The 17,826-nt window shown below is 47.2% G+C and overlaps 1 protein-coding gene across 1 annotated transcript in view; it reads right to left on the bottom strand.

The window, feature by feature from the left end:
• The window catches only part of LOC142767777 (uncharacterized), a 65,851-nt gene that overhangs the window by 36,520 nt on the left and 11,505 nt on the right, over positions 1–17,826 (bottom strand). Inside the window, exon 3 of the mRNA XM_075870013.1 lies at positions 8,467–8,655. Coding sequence (XP_075726128.1) covers positions 8,467–8,655 — 189 coding nt within the window. The remainder of the gene's footprint in view (positions 1–8,466; positions 8,656–17,826) is intronic.

The following is a 17,826-nucleotide window of genomic DNA, read 5'->3' as shown; positions in this document are numbered from 1 at the left end:
CGGTAGTCATATATTTTCACGATGTAGCAATTATATCGCAATAATGCGCAAGACACGGAAAAGCTGTAACGTTTACCTTTTTCCGGTAATTATGTGACGTAGTTCTAGGGAAAGGAAGATTTTTTTCCTAAGTCATGTAAAGGCTTGCTAAAGGTAGACAAACAGGACGGCAAAATGTTACTTTCACGTGCAGAAAGAACGAAGTGGCAATAACAAGCCTGAGGGATTTTACGGGACAATCACAGAAAAATTACTTTCATCTTCTGCCTACGTAATATTCTTTGGAACCATCGCACTTTTGTTCTTTTTCCGGTCGTAAGTCATTTCTGAAGTTTGAAATTACTTTTTCAGGCTCAATTGACGCTGAATAAATGGCAGCTAACTTAGAAGTTGCTGTTCTTCATGTGTGCGACTAACGGCAACCTTAGGTCTGAAAGACTTTGTTCCGACAATAAATGCATGCTTTATCGTATACTGACTTCCAAGTATATATGTATCATAAAATACCGAACTACGCCATGACTACTCGAAGAGTAAAAATCCTGGTTTTACACCACTTGGCTCTTTCATCGCTCACAACGCTCACCTCACGCCTCACTCGCCCACTACGGTTGGGATAGAGCTGCGGAACTCTGAATATACTCAGCCAAGCCCAGGGCCAGCCGTCCTCATTCATGCATCAGAACAGTTTATCTCCAAAGGTGCGGGCACAGAGAAACAGCCCCAAGTAAAATCTGACCAAATTAAGCCTTTCGCAGTGTTGCCGTCGAGTTCCCAGCCACCTGAGAGCCCAATCAACACAGGAGGCTCGGAAGGATCAACTTTAAAGCACTGCCCTGTGTCAGGAACGTCCATTAAGAATGTCGTTGCAAGAGCCTCAGCAGATTTTTCTGTCAATTCTGGCACACTATCTCCATTGCCTGACACGAATCGCGACACCCTAACAAGTATCGACTATATGCTGATCAAATCACCATGCAAAGAAAAGCATACAAATGTTCCTGAAAGATGCCCATCTGACCAACTTTCGCAAAGAGACGAGCAATTTCAGCAAAGGCAACTCCACAAACTCAAGGAACTACAATGGACACACCAACAAGGACGACGACGCAAAGCAAGCGTCTTAAAACAAATTCAAGAAGCGAGGCAACTTCGCATAACGAATCGGCGCCAGAAACGCATTTGGCACAAAATATCAAGACTGCGCCTAAGATTACAGCTCCGAAACCTCAGGAAACACCGAACAAGACAAGAAGTCACCAGTTCTGCCACGCAAAGATTCAGACACCATCCCATTAGTTTACGACAACGAAGCCAACGCCACAGAAAACTACGAAAGAGACTGAACGTTATAAATTGTACAACGCACGAACACAGAGATAATTCCTTGAACTTCAGTTCTTGTACACGCAGGCTGCAAGCACTGATTCTGTCTCAGCCGCGACAAAGAATACAGCGCGTACGACAGAGGATTCGGCGCCTACGACATTCGACCTTCAAGTGCTCCAAGGACTTCCAACTTTGTTCGTTCCTCGCAGCTGCTCAAGTCATGTCATGGTCAGTGCAGTTTTGCAAGACGCGGTTACCTTCTCCAGAACGCCACAGCCAACCTCGCCCACCAGAACTCCCCCATTCACCAGATTGCCACACTCTTTTCTGAAGAATTTCGAGTTTACGGAACACCACTGGGACATGAAACCAATTGTGCATTTTGACATTTGTGACTTCTCAACCTTGCCTCGTTTACTTTTTTTTTTCGTAATGCATGCCTTCTTTCGGGGGGAGGGGGAATTCCGTTACGTAAGAAGGTAGTGATAGTTAGGAGTTGGTAGAGGTAGATGAGGAAGAAGTCAGAGTAGAATAAAGTTGGCGGATGAGCCAGGTCACGTCTCCCGCATCTAGCGTCACATATACATACATATATATATATATATATATATATATATATATATATATATATATATATATATATATATATATATATATATATATATATATATATATATATATATATATATATATTGCTACGGTATGAGCCGGGTAGGTAGAAGAGAAGGACGACGTTGTCTGGTGCGGCCTGGGGACTCCATCTTTGCCGCGACTGCCGAACTTCATCCTCACCCCGTAAATAAATCCACCTATCCTTTATTTCAACCGTAAAAGATTTTGTGGAGGTGCGGGGTAATCAAACAAGCAACACGACGCTTCAAGCGCCTGATCTACGACGACGCCGCCGCCTTGCTGGACTTCCCCCGTTACCACTGGCAGCTGAGAAATCTCATAGCGAGGAAAGAAACCGGATCCCCGCAGCTGCAGAACTTCTACCAGTCCCAGCAGCACCGCTAGTGCCAGGTTCGCGTGCGACTGCTCCCTGGTTGCGTCAGGATCTGATAGTGCATCGCACATTCAGTGGCAAATCTGGCGAGGACGTGGACACCTGGCTCACACACAACAAACGGGTGAGCAAATACTACCTGTGCGACGCGGCAGCCCAGCTGACCAGTGTAGTATTTTTCTTAATGAACATAGCACTCGTGTGGTACGAGAACCACGAAGATGCCTGCATGTGATGGGATCGCTTCGTTTCCAAAATAAGAGCGTGCTTCGGAGACTCCGTAGCTAAGAGAAAGCAGGCGGAACAAACGTTACTGCAGAGAGCTCAGATCGCAGGAGAGACGTGCACGACCTATGTCGAGGCAATCTTGAAGCTCTGCAAGATTATCAATCCTTCTGAGTCAGAGGAAGACAAAGTTGGCCACACGTAAAAAGGCATTGCCGAGGACGTGTATCAGTTCCTCATTAGGAAAGACAGCCTTGCTACGGTAACCGACGTCATAAGCCCCTGTCGCACATACGAGACTCTGAAGATGCGACGTATCACCCCCAAGTTCGGTCACCTTCCGAATGTAACTACCGTGGCAAGTGTTGACGAATACACGCTGCTTGATCTCGCGTCGCCAATACGCCAGATTGTTCGAGAAGAGCTCACTTGACATGCTCACACGATGCCGTAAGAAGCTACACCCGCACCGCCTCCCTCTCACCCTCCCGTGTGAATTGCCGCAGCAGGTATAGACGACTGCAACTACAGGCCACCCTCACCACCGAAGTCACAGCGCAATAACTACCCGCTGCCGAGGCACGAAGACCACTTCAGTTACCCCCATCAGCCAGCCAACACCTATTACGACCCGAACGAAGATGTACCTGTACCACCACCACGTCAGCGCAATGCCTTCCAGGAGTACGATGCATTCCACCGAGCCCCTGTGTGCTACCGTTGGGGTATCGCTGGGCATATAGCTCGGTTCTGTCGTCGACGGAGAGAGCCGACATCCCGATATCATTTCCCATCAGAGTTTCCGCCAGCGGGCCATGGTCACAACAACGGTCATTGGCCCGCCTATTCCAGGAGTATCTCACGGTGGGGAAATCACCGTGGCAGTTCTCCCGCTTCTGATCGTAGATTGACGCCTCCATCTGGCCGAATGCATCGCGCCCCTTCACGGGGACGACGTCTGTCATCACCGCCGCCGCCGGAAAACTAGCCAGCGTGACCGATGGAGGTGAGGTCAAACAACAAGATTTGCCTCAGATGCCCCCACCAGTTATAATGTCCAAGAACAAGATACGTGTGGTAATAGATGGCTTTTTGTACAAGTGCTTTGGTGAACACTGGTGCTACGATATCAGTTATCAGTCTTTCTTTCAAAAGTCGCATTGGCCGCAAAGTTATGTTTTCTTGGGGCGAATCGACAAGCTTTTGTGGTGTTGGTGGCGAAGTACTTCATCCTGTCGGAGTTTCCGCCGTTAATGTCTTATTGGCAGGAAAGTTGTTCCCAACAGAGTTTCTTGTGCTGCAACATTGTACCCATGATGTGATTCTCGGTCTTGACTTTCTTTAAGGATGTGGCGCTTTCGTCGACTGTGGAAGCGGTGAACTTTCCGTCAGCGGTGGCATTGTACCTGCCCTCGTCGATGAGGCGCCGCAGGCCGTGAAGGGCGCTCTAATTTTTTACGATGAACTGACAGTGCCGCCATGGTCAATGAGGTCAGTTGCGGTGTTCGCCCCAGAATTTGCCACATCTTTTGACGCCATCGTTGAACCTACCATCGTTCAATGTGCTAACAAAGGCAAACTCGTCCCACGTTGTTTGGTATCTGTTGATGAAGGAGCAGCCTTTCTGTGGGCACTGAACTGTTCGCCAATGCCGATTGTGCTCCCTCGAGGAATGAAGCTTGGCGTCTTCGATGATTCCACTGAAGGTTCTGTAGCGGTCGTTAACAACGGTGAAAGCGAGAAAAGTACAGTCTCTGGCAAGCACAGTTGCTATTACGTGTCGCAGATCCTAGGCATGATTAGCGCCACTTTGCGGTCACACAAGCAGCAGATGTTACGCCATCTGTTGAGGTGACATGCATCTGTGTTTGACTTTTGCCAAGAGGAGAAGCCACTACCTTTCCAATGTACTCGCGCTCACCATAGAATTGACACAAGCACTGCCCATCCAATTTGATAAAAAGCCTTACCGAGTGTCGTCATTGGAACGAAAAGTTATTGCCGACCAAGTTCTGGAAATGCTGAAGAAGGGTGTCATTGAAGAGTCGTGTAGCTCGTGGGCAGCACCGGTCATCTTGGTGAAGAAGAAAGATGGTGCCTGGCGGTTCTGCGTTGATTACAGAAGACTCAACCCCGTGACCGAAAAAGATGTATATCCGCTGCCTAGGATTGACGATGTTATTGACTGCTTACACTCGGCTTCGTACTTTTCTTCAATAGACCTACAATGAGGATATTGGCAGATACCTATGCACCCTTCAGACAAGGAGAAGACTGCATTCGTGACGCCTGATGGACTTTACCAATTCAATGTGATGCCTTTTGGGCTTTGCAACGCCCCCGCCACTTTTGAAAGGTATATGGACTCTGTCCTTAGTGGTATTAAATGGGAGGTGTGCTTATGCTACTTGGATGACGTCGTCATTTTTGGACGTACCCTCGAACAGCAAAACGTCCGTTTAAGCCTTGTTTTAGACTGTGTCGAAAAGGCTGGCTTGATTTTGAACTCTAAGAATTGCCGGTTTGGTGAACGACAAGCTTTATTCCTCAGTCACGTGGTTGACAAAGATGGTGTCAGGCTGGATCCCCGCAAAATTTAAGCAGTCGGCACATTCAAACCACCCAGACACTGAAGGAACTTCGCGGCTTCTTGGGCCCTTGTTCCTACTTTCGCCGCTTTGTGCTCTGATTCGCGGACGTAGTACACCCACTGACGAGCTTGTTGCGAAAACACAGCCCATTCGAATGAACACCTGATTGTGATGCCGCATTTTCTGAACTGAAACTTGTACTGACATCCGAGCCTATTCTTCGTCATTTCGATCCTTCTGCTCCTACAGAAGTGCACAGTGACGCAAGTGGAATTGGCATCGTAGGTGTGCTTGTTCAGCGCCATGATAATGCAGAGCAGGTTGTTGCTTCTACGAGTCGATCTCTAAGCAAGGCTGAAATGAATTACACGGTGACAGAGCAAGAATGTTTAGCAGCTGTATTCGCCATTCAGAAGTTTCGACGTTCCCTCTACGGTCGTCTATTCACGATTGTGACAGATCATCATTTATTATGTTGGCTTGTTACCCTCCGAGACCCTTCTGACCACCTTGCTCGATGGGCTTCACGCCTTCAAGAATTTTTTTTAGCATTTCGTACAGGAGTGGACGACGTCATTCTGACGCTGATTGCCTTTCTCGCCTACCTATGACCACGACGGACTGCAGAGCAGATATCCTCGACATCTGTTTTGCTGCAGTCTCTCACACGTTTGCTGACGCCAATATTTTCAAACGAGAACAATTGGATGATTTATCTCTGGACCCTTTGTTCGTTGACTCTCGGAATCTCAAAGGCAGTGGTCGCCTTCGCATTCGTGATGAACTGTTGTACAAAACGAATTACTCAGCAACCGGCGCACGTTATTTACTGGTTGTACCTGAAAGTCTTAAAAGCGACGTTCTCCGTATTATGCACGATGATCCAACGTCAGGACACCTTGAGCTCATTCACACCCTGCATCGAGTGCAGCAGCGTTTGTACTGGCCTGTAATGCGAAATTATACGAAACGATACGTCTCGAGCTGACAGAACTGCCAGCGTCACAAACGACCTACCAGTGCACCGCACGGCCTTCTTCATCTCGTAGAACCGCCTACTACGCCTTTCAAGCAAGTGGGCATCGACCTATTGGGCCCGTTTCCACAATCTTCGAACAACAACTGCTGGATAATTGTTTGCGTTGACCACCTTACCAGATACGCCGAAACCGCTGGGAACCGTCTTCTACAGCTGATGGCGTCGCTGCCTGTTTGTTATGCTCCGTTGTTCTTCGCCATGGTTCACCACAAGTAATCATCAGTGACCGTGGTCGCCAGTTTATCGCGGACGCTGTGGAAGAATTGCTTCGCCTCTGCACTTCACAGTTCAGACATTTGACACCATACCATCCTCAGACGAATGGTCTTGTAGAACGTACCAATCGAACTCTTACTAACATGCTCACTATGTACGCCGCACCCAATCACAAAAACTGGGATGAGATCTTACCATTTATTACTTACGCATACAATACAGCAAAGCACGAGACTACGGACTTCACGCCCTTTCACCTGCTCTACGCTCGATCACCACGCAGCTCCCTTGATACAATCCTTCCATTTGCGCTCCACACCGATGAGTCCGTGGCCGAAACATTGTGCCAGGCTGAAGAAGCCCGCCAAATTGCTCGCTTGCGCACACTGGCATCACAAGATTGCTCCAAGCAACGGTACCATCAACGCCATGATGCCATTTCATTCCGCAAAGGTGAATTCGTGTGAAAACCTGGTTTATGTCAGACGTTTTTACCGCAGTACACAGGTCCCTACGTCATTGTAGATCCCTTGACTGACTTGACGTACGTTGTGGCACGTTTGACGACGCCTTCTCGACGGCCAAATCGAACGCAGTTGGTGCACGTGGCTCGCCTCAAAAAGTTTCATCCCTCCAGTGACTTAAACCCGCCCAGCTGGCTTCGTCTCTGAACCGGGCATTGCTACGGTATGAGCCAGGCTGTAGTATGTGCCGGGTAAGTAGAAGAGGAGGAGCACGTTGTCTGGTGCGGCCTTAGGACTTCATCTTAACTGCAACTGCCGAACTTCATTCTCACTCTGTATATAACTCTACCTATCCCTATATATATATATATATATATATATATATATATATATATATATATATATATATATATATATATATATATATATATATATACTTGGAAATCAATGACATAATGCAATGATTCCCCGGTGCTGACTGTGCTGTTATATGTTGAAGTGGATTTTCCATTTATATTTTTTTGAATTTGAACTTTCCTAGTGTGCTTTTAAAAACAGCAAACAATCTCTATTTTTGTGCTGCACTACATCTGAGCAAGTGTATTAGAGGAGGGACCCTAATCCAGCATAGCTACTCCTTTCAATATCTTGAACCTGGTTAACGTTCTCTCTTGATAAGCGATACTTTGACGAAAAAACAAAATAAATTCAAAAGAGGATTGACCTGTAGTGCTGGCCTTAGTGATTTGCTAAATATATCCACATCCTCTTTGGACCAACATTCAGCGATTTTACCTGTCACTTCTTCTCTCTAAGAGGCATCCTTCGCAATTTGCAATGAAACGCAATAGAGTCAGTCCATAGAAAGGGATATAGCCGCTCAATGTTATTCTCGGTTTCGCGAGGGTATTGGCAATAAGCCATTTCCCCACAAAATAAAATTTCTGTTGCCTAATTTGTAACAACTGGAGCTTTTTCGCGTTGAAGAACAAAACCAAATTAATCACCTATAAACTGTGTTTCACTCTATGCAGAACTGCTTGTAGGGAAATAGTTCAACGCTAAAAATCCGTGAAGAACGCTAAAAAGCCGTGCAGAATGAATACACTGGGCCCCCCATCCTCACTGCATGTATGTGATTATTTTCCCTTATTTCGATGCAACGTTAGGCGCAGACCGCAAGCGAATAAAAAAAGGTATATTGCTAAAATGACCGCTTCGATTACATTGTTTTGTACCTTATACTTGAGCACATTCACAATATTTAGCCATACGTTCTAAATTCAACCAATAACTTCCTGTCCTCAAAAGGGCAGCAAGCATGATAAGTCCAAATTGATGGCATCCTGCCAGGAATAAACACGTGCAACGTGTGCCTTACACTGGGAATTTAAGCAGGCTGTCCTCGTCTGCCCTCGCAAGAAAAGTTTCGGCTTTGCAGGAAAAACTAAAACCCAGTTCCCATATTGCTTGTTTTAGGGGGTAGGCAAATTATTATTATTTAAGAATGTAGCCATGAGTACATTAAGATATTAAAGCTCAATTTTTAGCCAATACCTACCACTGCGGAATTTCAAAGTAGAGTTCATTGCTTACCACATTCCTCCTTTTTTACGCATGCTCCATTGATTGCTCGAAAGAGTGTTTTGCATGCACATCCCAAAGAACTTCCTCCAACACATGTGTACTGATGTGAATAGTTTATGAAGTTTGGGCAATAGTTTTGATATAGAACAAGGCCACCCCAGCAAAACCTAGGTACTTCATTTTCTGAGTCAGCACAGGCTATTTGAAGAGAAAATAAAGGCACATTAAACACTAGCATGTTTGCAGCAGTTGGTAACAGTAATAAAATGGTCCGTACATCTGTGCAGTGAAACGTCACTGTAGACTAAGCATACGTGGATCTATAGCATGGATCCTCATTATGCAGAGCAACTATACCTGAATGCATATTTTATAGCGCAATTTGAAGCGAGGAGCAATTCAGAACGGTTCGCATCCAAGACTACTTGGACCTATTCATTTTTGACATTTATATATTTATTTATCAATTCATTCATTAGCACAACTTCCAGTTTCTGCTAAGACCATAGCAGGTGGGCAAACGTACAGATGCTATGACTGCTCATCATAGGACACTTTTAGCTGACCATATTTTATTTTCGCTCCACTCAGCCGATCAGTGCTGGTGCCACTGCGCACGCGCTAGACGGCCAGGCGCTGAGCTTGTGAGCGGAGCGTCCAGCGAGTGAAACGTCACGTGACGCGAGGAGAACGACCCAAATGGCAGCCTCCTTTGCAGCGAGACCGTGCTGCTTGGGAAACGCAGTGGTTCTTCGGCAAACACGCAAGCACCGACGGCACTTCAGGGCACACAAATATCTGAGCCTCCTCCGAGAAGTCGTCGCAGTCAATCCCTCGGTTAATACGCGCATGTGGAGTGAAGTACCGTGAATCAATCTATAGCTGACGCTTCCGACCAGAAAAGAGCGTCCCGGGATACTTTGGTATACCGTCAAAGAGACTTTGCGAATCTTCAATAGTAAGTGATTGTATTTATAGTAGTAACAGTTTAATTTTTATGAGCCACCACTCTTCCACCAATATGGGAAAACTCTTTAGTTTGATTGGCCAAAGGGCAACGTGGTGATCGTGCTGACTCAATGCAGGGCGTTTGAAGCGCCCTGCATTGAAGACAAAGATTGTAGTCCTGCTCCAAGTAAAGGTAACAAAAAAAATGCTCGTGCGTGAAACAATAAGTGAATTTACTCTTTGAAAACAGAATTTTCTATCCTGCTGTAGGAGAGGGGAGAGAAAATATACTTTATTACACACAGTGATCCGGCAGTTTGGGCTTGGTGGCTTCAGGTGGCGGCACCGAGTCCCTCATCTATGGCCTGCCGAATGACTTGAGCTGGGCGTTCAGCTCTGAGCTTTGGAGGGCCGCCTCCCAGTGTCGGTGGCGCTGACGAAGGAGACCCCCCGAGGCTACTGCAGCAGTGGCGACAGCGAAAACGAGCGAGCTCGAGGCAACCTGAGGTCTGTAGTTTACAGCCGCATTGCGATCGGCAGCGTGACAGTTGTCGCCGGCGCATTCCTAGAGCATGTGGCTGAGTGTTGCTCGGTTCCTAAATGCTTTACATGTGTCGGCGCGGTATAAGTTCTGGTAGCAGTGTTGTAAGGTGGCCGGGCTTGGTTATGACTGTGTTTGAAGTGAGCGAAAGCTGACGGCATTGCGTCTGTTTATTTATCGTACTGTGGTGGCAACTTACGCCTTTCGAGCCTATAGTGCTCGGTAATGTCTCGGAAAGTTGCCAGATGATCACCCCATGACCATAGTGATTCTTCTTGCTGTGCGTCTGTCATAGTATCTCGATCCAGCAGACCGAATGCCCCATTCTTAGAGTCAAAGGCGGTAGCCATGTAATGGGAAGCGGCTCAGCGAGTGGCGCGGGCCGCCTCGAAGGTCACCTCGAGCCTAGGCGTGGGCCGCCTCATTTCCCGCGAGCGGGACAATGTTGTTTTGCCAAGGTCCATAGGAGGAAAACTGTTGGAATTTGTATTTGTGAGCGTGACGCCGAGTGGCCATCGCCGCACATTTGAAGAATGCGGGCCACTTCCCGCGAGACATGGCCGCATGCGAAACATCGGACTGCTGCTATGAAATCGCTTATCACGATCTCTGCATTCGGCACCACGGCAAGTTCTAAGGCTATCGCGTTTTCTTCGGCAGCCTCCGTGTGTCCCGTGGTCACCGTGGCACTCGCGAGATATTTGTCTGTGTGGTCAACGACCACAATTGCGTGCGCGCTTCGCCCTTCCATATATCTCGCAGCATCTACGTAAACGATGTCCTTACTTTTAACATACTTTCTTTGAAGCTGTCTGGCACGCTCGTTACGTCAGCCTACGTGGTGTGTCGGGTGCATAATCTTAGGAAGTGGTGGAACGATCAGGCGGTCGTGGACTGAGGTAGGAACATCAACCTGTTTTCCCTGCTGAGTGTGATAACTGATACCTAGTGATTCAAGGATGTGTCGACCAGCCTTTGATTTAAATAAGCGTTCGTACTGCGCAATGTCATGGGCTCCGTGTAGCTCGTCGAGCGACCTGTGAAGTCTACGCGCTCCAAACTTTCGGTGCTTGCTTTGAGTGGAAGGCCAATATCCCTCTTGAAAGCTTTTTGTGTTGTTTCCGATTTTGTTTTTTTCTGAACCTATCCAGTTGAGGTATAGGGGGCAACGTATTGTCACGATGAATCACAAGTATGCGGCGTTTATTAAACCACGGAGTAGCTAGCTCTAGAACGACGCGTCAGTCGTGGCTGGCTCTCGTGCAGAGAAGAAGCACGCGATCTTCTTTTTTCCTCCAGAATAAGAGCCGCTTTTTCAGTCGACCCACTACGTGTGGGTGACATTATCCCCGATTTCAAAAAGAAAAAAAAGTCTCAAAAAAGAGAAAAAAGTACATAGAACCATTTCGATGGTACAACATAGGCACGTGAAAAAAATTGGCAATTCGGATAAAGTAAAAGTAGAAATTAAAGAGCGTGCCAATTTAAAAAAAGTCAATAAACGAAGAAATGAGTTCACAAAATAAAATAAATAACACAAAGAATGGTGCACGGTAAAAAAAGTTACGAACAACGCGCAATAAATGGTTTCATGTGCAACACATGAACGACGTCCGGCCTCGGTCGTGTCCTGCTCCGTGCTTGCGGTGTTGAGTCCGGAACAACTTCGTAGTTCACGTCACTGATGCGGCGTAATGCTTTATTAGGGCCAAAGCACCGGCTCAGTAACTTTTCACGAAGGCTACGGCGGCGTACGGGCGTCCACACCCAAACTCGGTCTCCGGGGATGTAAAACACTTCTCTGTGGCGGGTGTTATAGCATCGTGCATCTACCTGCTGTTATTGGCTGGTGTGCAGTGGCGCGAGCTCCCGGGTTTCCTCGGGAAGCTCTGCGAATTCTTCGGCGTAAGTTGCCAACTCGTCTTCATCTTGACACGGTAGCATAAAGACCAGCATGGTCTGCACTTCGCGGCCGTAGCGAAGCCGAAATGGCGTGAATCGCGTGGTCTCTTGCACGGCGGTATCATACGCGAAGGTCACATAACGTAAGATCCGGTCCCATGTTTTGTGCTACACGTCGATGTACATTAAGTTCATGTCTGCGAGGGTCTTATTCAGTCGCTCGGTAAATCCGTTGCTTTGCGGGTAGTACGCAGTTGTCTTTCAGAGTCTGGTGTCACTTAGTTTATAACTTCGTCCATAAGCTGCCCCGTGAATGCCGTCCCTCTGTCCGTTATTATACTGGATGGAGCACCGTGTCGTAACACGATGTGGCGCATGAAAAATTGTGCTACCTCAGAAGCCATGGCTCGTGGGATCACCTGCGTCTCAGCGCGGCGTGACAAATAGTCGGTCGCGACGATCACCCATTTGTTGCTGTTCGCAGATAAGGGAAATGGCCCGACAATGTCCATGCCGACTTGGTCCAACGGCGTGCAAGGTGTTTCATTGGGCTGAAGCAAACCAGCTGGCTTAACAGACGGTTGCTTTCGGCGCTGACAATCTCGACTGCTCTTGACGTGCTTCTTGACGCTTGCCCGAAAACCTGGCCAATATTACCTCTCGCTCACTCTGGCAAGTGTCCATAAGTAGCCCAGATGACTGGATGTGGGTTAGTCACGGCAAGCAAAGAAGACGTCGTCTCGCATGTCTTGAAGAACCACCAGGAGGTAAGCATGGTTGTTCAAACGAGCGTTCTTCTTGTACAGCACACTGTCTCGAAGGCAGAACGACGTTAACGAGAGGGATAAATGACGTGGTATGATTTTGCCCTGGTCCTCTTAATGATCAATGAGTGGACGAATCTCTGCGTCCTCTCTCGGCCGTTTGCTCAAGTCTGACGAGCTAATTGCACCCAGGAAGCCTTCGTTTTCCTCTGCATTCTGACTGACGACATGAAGGGGTGCGCGTGACAGTGTGTCAGCGTCTTCATGCTTACGCCAGACTAATGAACGATGGTGACGTCAAATTCCTGCAGCCGCAAGCTCCACCGTGCTAGCCGCCCTGAAGAGTCGCGCAGGCTTCCGAACCAACAGAGGGCGTGGTGGTTCGTCACTATCTTGAAGGAACGACCATAAAGGTACTGGCGAAACTTGGTGATTGCCCACACGACTGCGAGGCCCTCTTTCTCCGCAGTAGAATAATTCGCCTCGGCACGGAATAGAGAGCGGCTGGCGTAGGCTATCACTCTTTCGATGTCCTCTTAAAGCTCAACGAGCACTGCACCGAACCCAATGTTACTAGTGTCAGTACGGACCTCCGGGTCAGCATCATCGTCGAACTGAGCGAGAACGGGTGCTGTTTCCATGCGCTGTCGCAGTTCATCAAAAGCTGCCTGTTGCTCATTTTCCCAGACAAACAGCGTGCCATCCCTCGTGAGACGAGTCAGAGGCTCTGCTATCTGAGAAAAGCCGTGAATAAACCGGCGATAGTAGGCGCACAAATCAAGGAAGTGCCGGATGTCTTTATTATCGACAGGAGCTGGTGATTCAACAACAGCAGCAAGCTTGTTCGGATCGGGCTGGACTCCTTCGGCGCTAACTACATGTCCAAGAAATATTAGTTCTTCATAGCCGAAGTGGCACTTCTGTGGCTTCAGTGTGAGGTCCGCCGATCGGATAGCCTTCAGTACGCTGCGCAGGCGGTGAAGGTGCTGCTCGAACGTGGCGGAGAAGACCACCACATCATCAAGGTAGACAAGAGAAGTCTGCCACTTGAGCCCTCTGAGGACAGTGTCCATCATTCGCTGGAAAGTAGCTGGTGCTGAACACAAGCCTAAAGAGAGTACTTGAAATTGTTATAGGCCATCTGAAGTCACGAAGACTGTCTTCTCGGGGTCTCGTGATATACCTCGATTGGCCAGTACCCGCTTTTGAGATCGAGGGAAGTCAAATTAGGGCACGACGAAGTCTATCCAGGGGATTATCGATACGCTGCAGTGGGTACACATCTTTTTTGGTCACGTTGTTAAGCTTTCGGTTAAACTTCTCAAACTTCTTGTCCTCCATCACTATTGAATGGGCCCGTCGGAAGAGGCGCATCATGTCTTCGACGTACGTGGTCACAGTTTCGTTTGTCGACTGTACGCGGGCCAGAATAGCTCGCTCAGCGTTTTCTTGGCGATAAGCACTGGCATAGGTCTGCAGAAGTCGATTTTGATACTACGTGCGTATCCCGTCTTTGAGATAGAAATAGACACGACGCAGTTTCGCCGCGTCGTCCCACTGATTCAAGGTGGCTACGCGCTCGAAGTCCGCTAACCAGTCCTCAACGTCCTCGCGTTCCGTACCATAGAACATCGCCGGTTCCATGGGCTTTTCAACGTATAGCGGCTCGACGTCGTCCTTCCCGCGCCGGTTGGGGAGGTTTGCACGGAAGCGCAGGTCATGTTTGTGGACCTGGTGGGAGCACTCTTGTCGACTTCCGGAGGCAATCCCCTAATTCGACGGCTGGTCCGATGCACGGAAGTATTGACTGGCACTACACTCATATTACGGTTCCCTGGGAAGGGGGGGGGGGGGGGGTCTGCAGCTTCTGTGAGACTACTGAGCACTTCCACCAGTTTGTCACGATGAATCACAAATACTGTGGGTTTATTAAACCACTGAGTAGCTAGCTCTAGGACAATGCGTCAGTCGCGGCTGGCTCTCGAGCAAAGAAGAAGTACGCAATTTTTTTTACCTCCACACTGAGAGCCGCTCTTGCAGTCGCCCCACTACTTTTGGGTGGCAGTATGTTATGCGGGCTATTGCGTACGTGTGCACGAGACGAACCGCGCAGTGTTCGCGCATACCGTTACGTCTATTCGTAATACGACACAAGAGTGTGATCATGCCGTCTATCGAGTGACGGAGTCCGTGAACTGTCTAACGAATATGACCGATTGCCTGCAGGTGCAACCCCGAAATTCTGGTTTTATCAACGTGTGGTATTGGTGTATGATCTGCGATTTGAACGCTTATTATAAAGCATTCTCTTTCGTCATCACGCGTCACCCTGAGTCCTCTAAATGTGGGTTCGTAGATTAAAAGTTCAGACTTGGTTTCTCAGCACCAAGACCCGTTCCCCGCAAATACTCCTGAACTTTGTCTACTCCCACCTGTAGCGTTCTCTCGGCGTGACCATCACAACCTCCTCCAAGATGCAAGAAAAGAAAAATTTTTATTATGCTTTACAACAACTTTCATGCGCCGATAGCATCTCGATTTCGTTGACCAAGAAGTGCTTGGCTAAAATAAAAAACATGGTTTGCACTCCTGTAAAGTTGAGTGTTTGAGTGGAATTTGGAACTGAACTCGAAATTGGTCAGCTAAAAGTGCCTTAGTAAGGAATAAGCAGTACAGAAACAAGAGTAAGTTTAACTTGAATCTTTGTACATGAGCAATATTTACACAACTTAATACATAATTAAAATGCAAGTGCATACGAAATGGCAAGTTTAACAATAAATGCTGCTTATACAAACACATACAGAACATACATGTATATACCGGTTTCATTACTCATGTCAATGAGTATACTTCAACGTACCATGAAATGTGTCAATTTCTGACTCAAACTGAGACAATGACTCAGAGTGAGTGATGTGGGGTGCCAACATAATCTATTTATGGACAGCAACCACAAAAAAGAGTATTTGAACACCTTAGTCGTAAATTTGTGTCGTTTTAATTTGTTTTTAAGAAAGCTACTGGTGTATGTGAATAAATAATACACGTAATATGAAATATCTATTCTTATATATAGGTGCAAGAGTTGAAAAATAAACCTTAAACGAGACTGTTTCACCACTATTTTTGTAGAAAAAAGTGCAGAAATAGATAAATTAATTTTTCCGTCGCAGATGAAGTAATGTTATTACTATGCTCGTTTCAACCCGCCGTGGTGGTCAAGTGGCTAAGTTACTCGGCTGCTGACCCGCAGGTCGCAGCGTCAAATTCCAGCTGCGGCGGCTGCATTTCCGATGAAGGCGGGAATGTTGTGGGCCCGTGTGCTCACATTTGGCTGCACAATGAAAAACCCCAGGTGCTCGAATTTTCCAGAGCCCTCCATTACGGCGTCTCTCATAATTTTATGGTGGTTTTGAAACGTTAAACTCCACACAATAACCAATCAATCAATGTTCGTCTCACGTTAGGTGAGACGCAAGTGTTTAGCCAAGCTGTAATGTTTGGGGTCTCTGCTCAGCTCTTTTGCTCATATCTGATCTGCTGAATACGGAGGACAAATTGTGTGAGAAAAAATTGCCCCACTGCCCCGAATAGAATTGTGAGGAAATTCGAAGGCATATCTTGCGCCACGAGAGGGTACCATTGCCATCAGACATTCGCATTTACCCGCTTCTGCCGTCACCTTAACAGGCGCCCAGCCAGCGAGCGGACGACAGTTGGGAGTGAGCGAACGGGAGAGTGGGCGCAGGCGTTCTCGGCTCGTCGTTACGGTTTCACAGCGGCGTTTCAAGCAAACATTTTGGAATGTTCTTCAGAGGCAACCACTGGCGCCTCTGAAGAGAGGGATAAAAGAGAGCAAACGGTGACAGAAAGAGTGGCGAAGCACTTGCCCTAGAGCCCCTTCCCTCTTTTACACTCTCTCGCACCACATGCTCTGCTTGCTAGGGGCGAGGATAAGCGTGCGCACCCGTTGGTTTTGCTATAGGAGAGCGTGTGTGAGCGGAGAAATAACACATGCCTGCGCACAGACACAGCCGCGGACAACGCCGGATTACTGATTGAGCCCGACGTAGAAACACATTCGCATTTAAAAATGGCCACCTTCTTTACGAAGTGTCTCCTGATAGGTGGAGTACAATATGCTTGCAGTATTGCGAGCATCATAATATTCCGCAGGAAAGGAGATGGCAAGGACTCGAAGAACTGGAGGCTGATCGGCTTGATTTGCGTCGTATGCAAGCCGCTTACAAAGATGATTGCTTACAGAATTAAGACATCAGACTTCAATCGACGAACGTATCAATCAGGATTTGCTACAGGCAACTCAATAATCAACCCCATTCATATGAAGCAGGTGATACAGAAATGCTCAGAGACCACCTAAACACTACACACTGCCTTCATAGATTACGAGCAGGTATACTATTCAGCAAAGATATAAGCGGTCATGCAGACACTGCGAAAGAATTGGGGCTTCGACGAAGCTTTTGTAAACATTCTAGAAGCAAACTACAGCGAATACACAGCCTCCACAGGGCTGAATAAAGAAAGTGACAAAATACCAATGAAAAGGGGTGTAAGACAAGGTGTTACAATCTCCGCAATGTTATTTACCGTGTGCTCACAGGCTTTTTCAGAGGCCTAGATTGGGAACAGTGGGGGGGGGGGGGTCGAAATAATGAAAAGTACTTCAGCAACCTGTGCTTCAGTGGTGACATTATATTTTTGAGTAACTCCGGAGATGAATTACAACTCATGTTTACTTAATTACATAAGAATAGCAGAAAGAATGGTCCATCAATCAATCAATTGTTCGTTTTATTTTTCCCTTCAGCAAGTAGGCAAATGGGAAGAAAGAGCTCTCGTAAGCTTCACTAGGTTTCCCAGCCGGTTACACTTCAGCAACCATTGACATCATGTGGAAACTGGCGTACGCAAGTAAAAGAACAAATAAGCAGACAATACTTTTAATAATAGTCGCGGAAAAAACACTTCCCGTAAATTCCATTCTGGGTAAAAAAGAAAAAGAAAAGGCTACTACGTTGAAAAAGCTAAAAACTGACACTTCAGTCATCTCACAATGAAAGCATGCAGTGCTAGCATGCGACACGAAATATAAAAACTATTTTGAATAAAACGTTTGACATTGGGGCCAAAGTTATTCTTAGCATCTGTGCCCCGTAGTTTCTGCGTAGTGTTATCGTTCTAAAC

The sequence above is a fragment of the Rhipicephalus microplus genome, chromosome 7 (assembly GCF_043290135.1).
Source record: "Rhipicephalus microplus isolate Deutch F79 chromosome 7, USDA_Rmic, whole genome shotgun sequence".
In the NCBI taxonomy this organism is placed as follows: domain Eukaryota; kingdom Metazoa; phylum Arthropoda; class Arachnida; order Ixodida; family Ixodidae; genus Rhipicephalus; species Rhipicephalus microplus.
The sequence above is the reverse complement of the archived record's forward strand: the minus strand, read 5'-3'. Positions and strand labels throughout refer to the sequence as shown.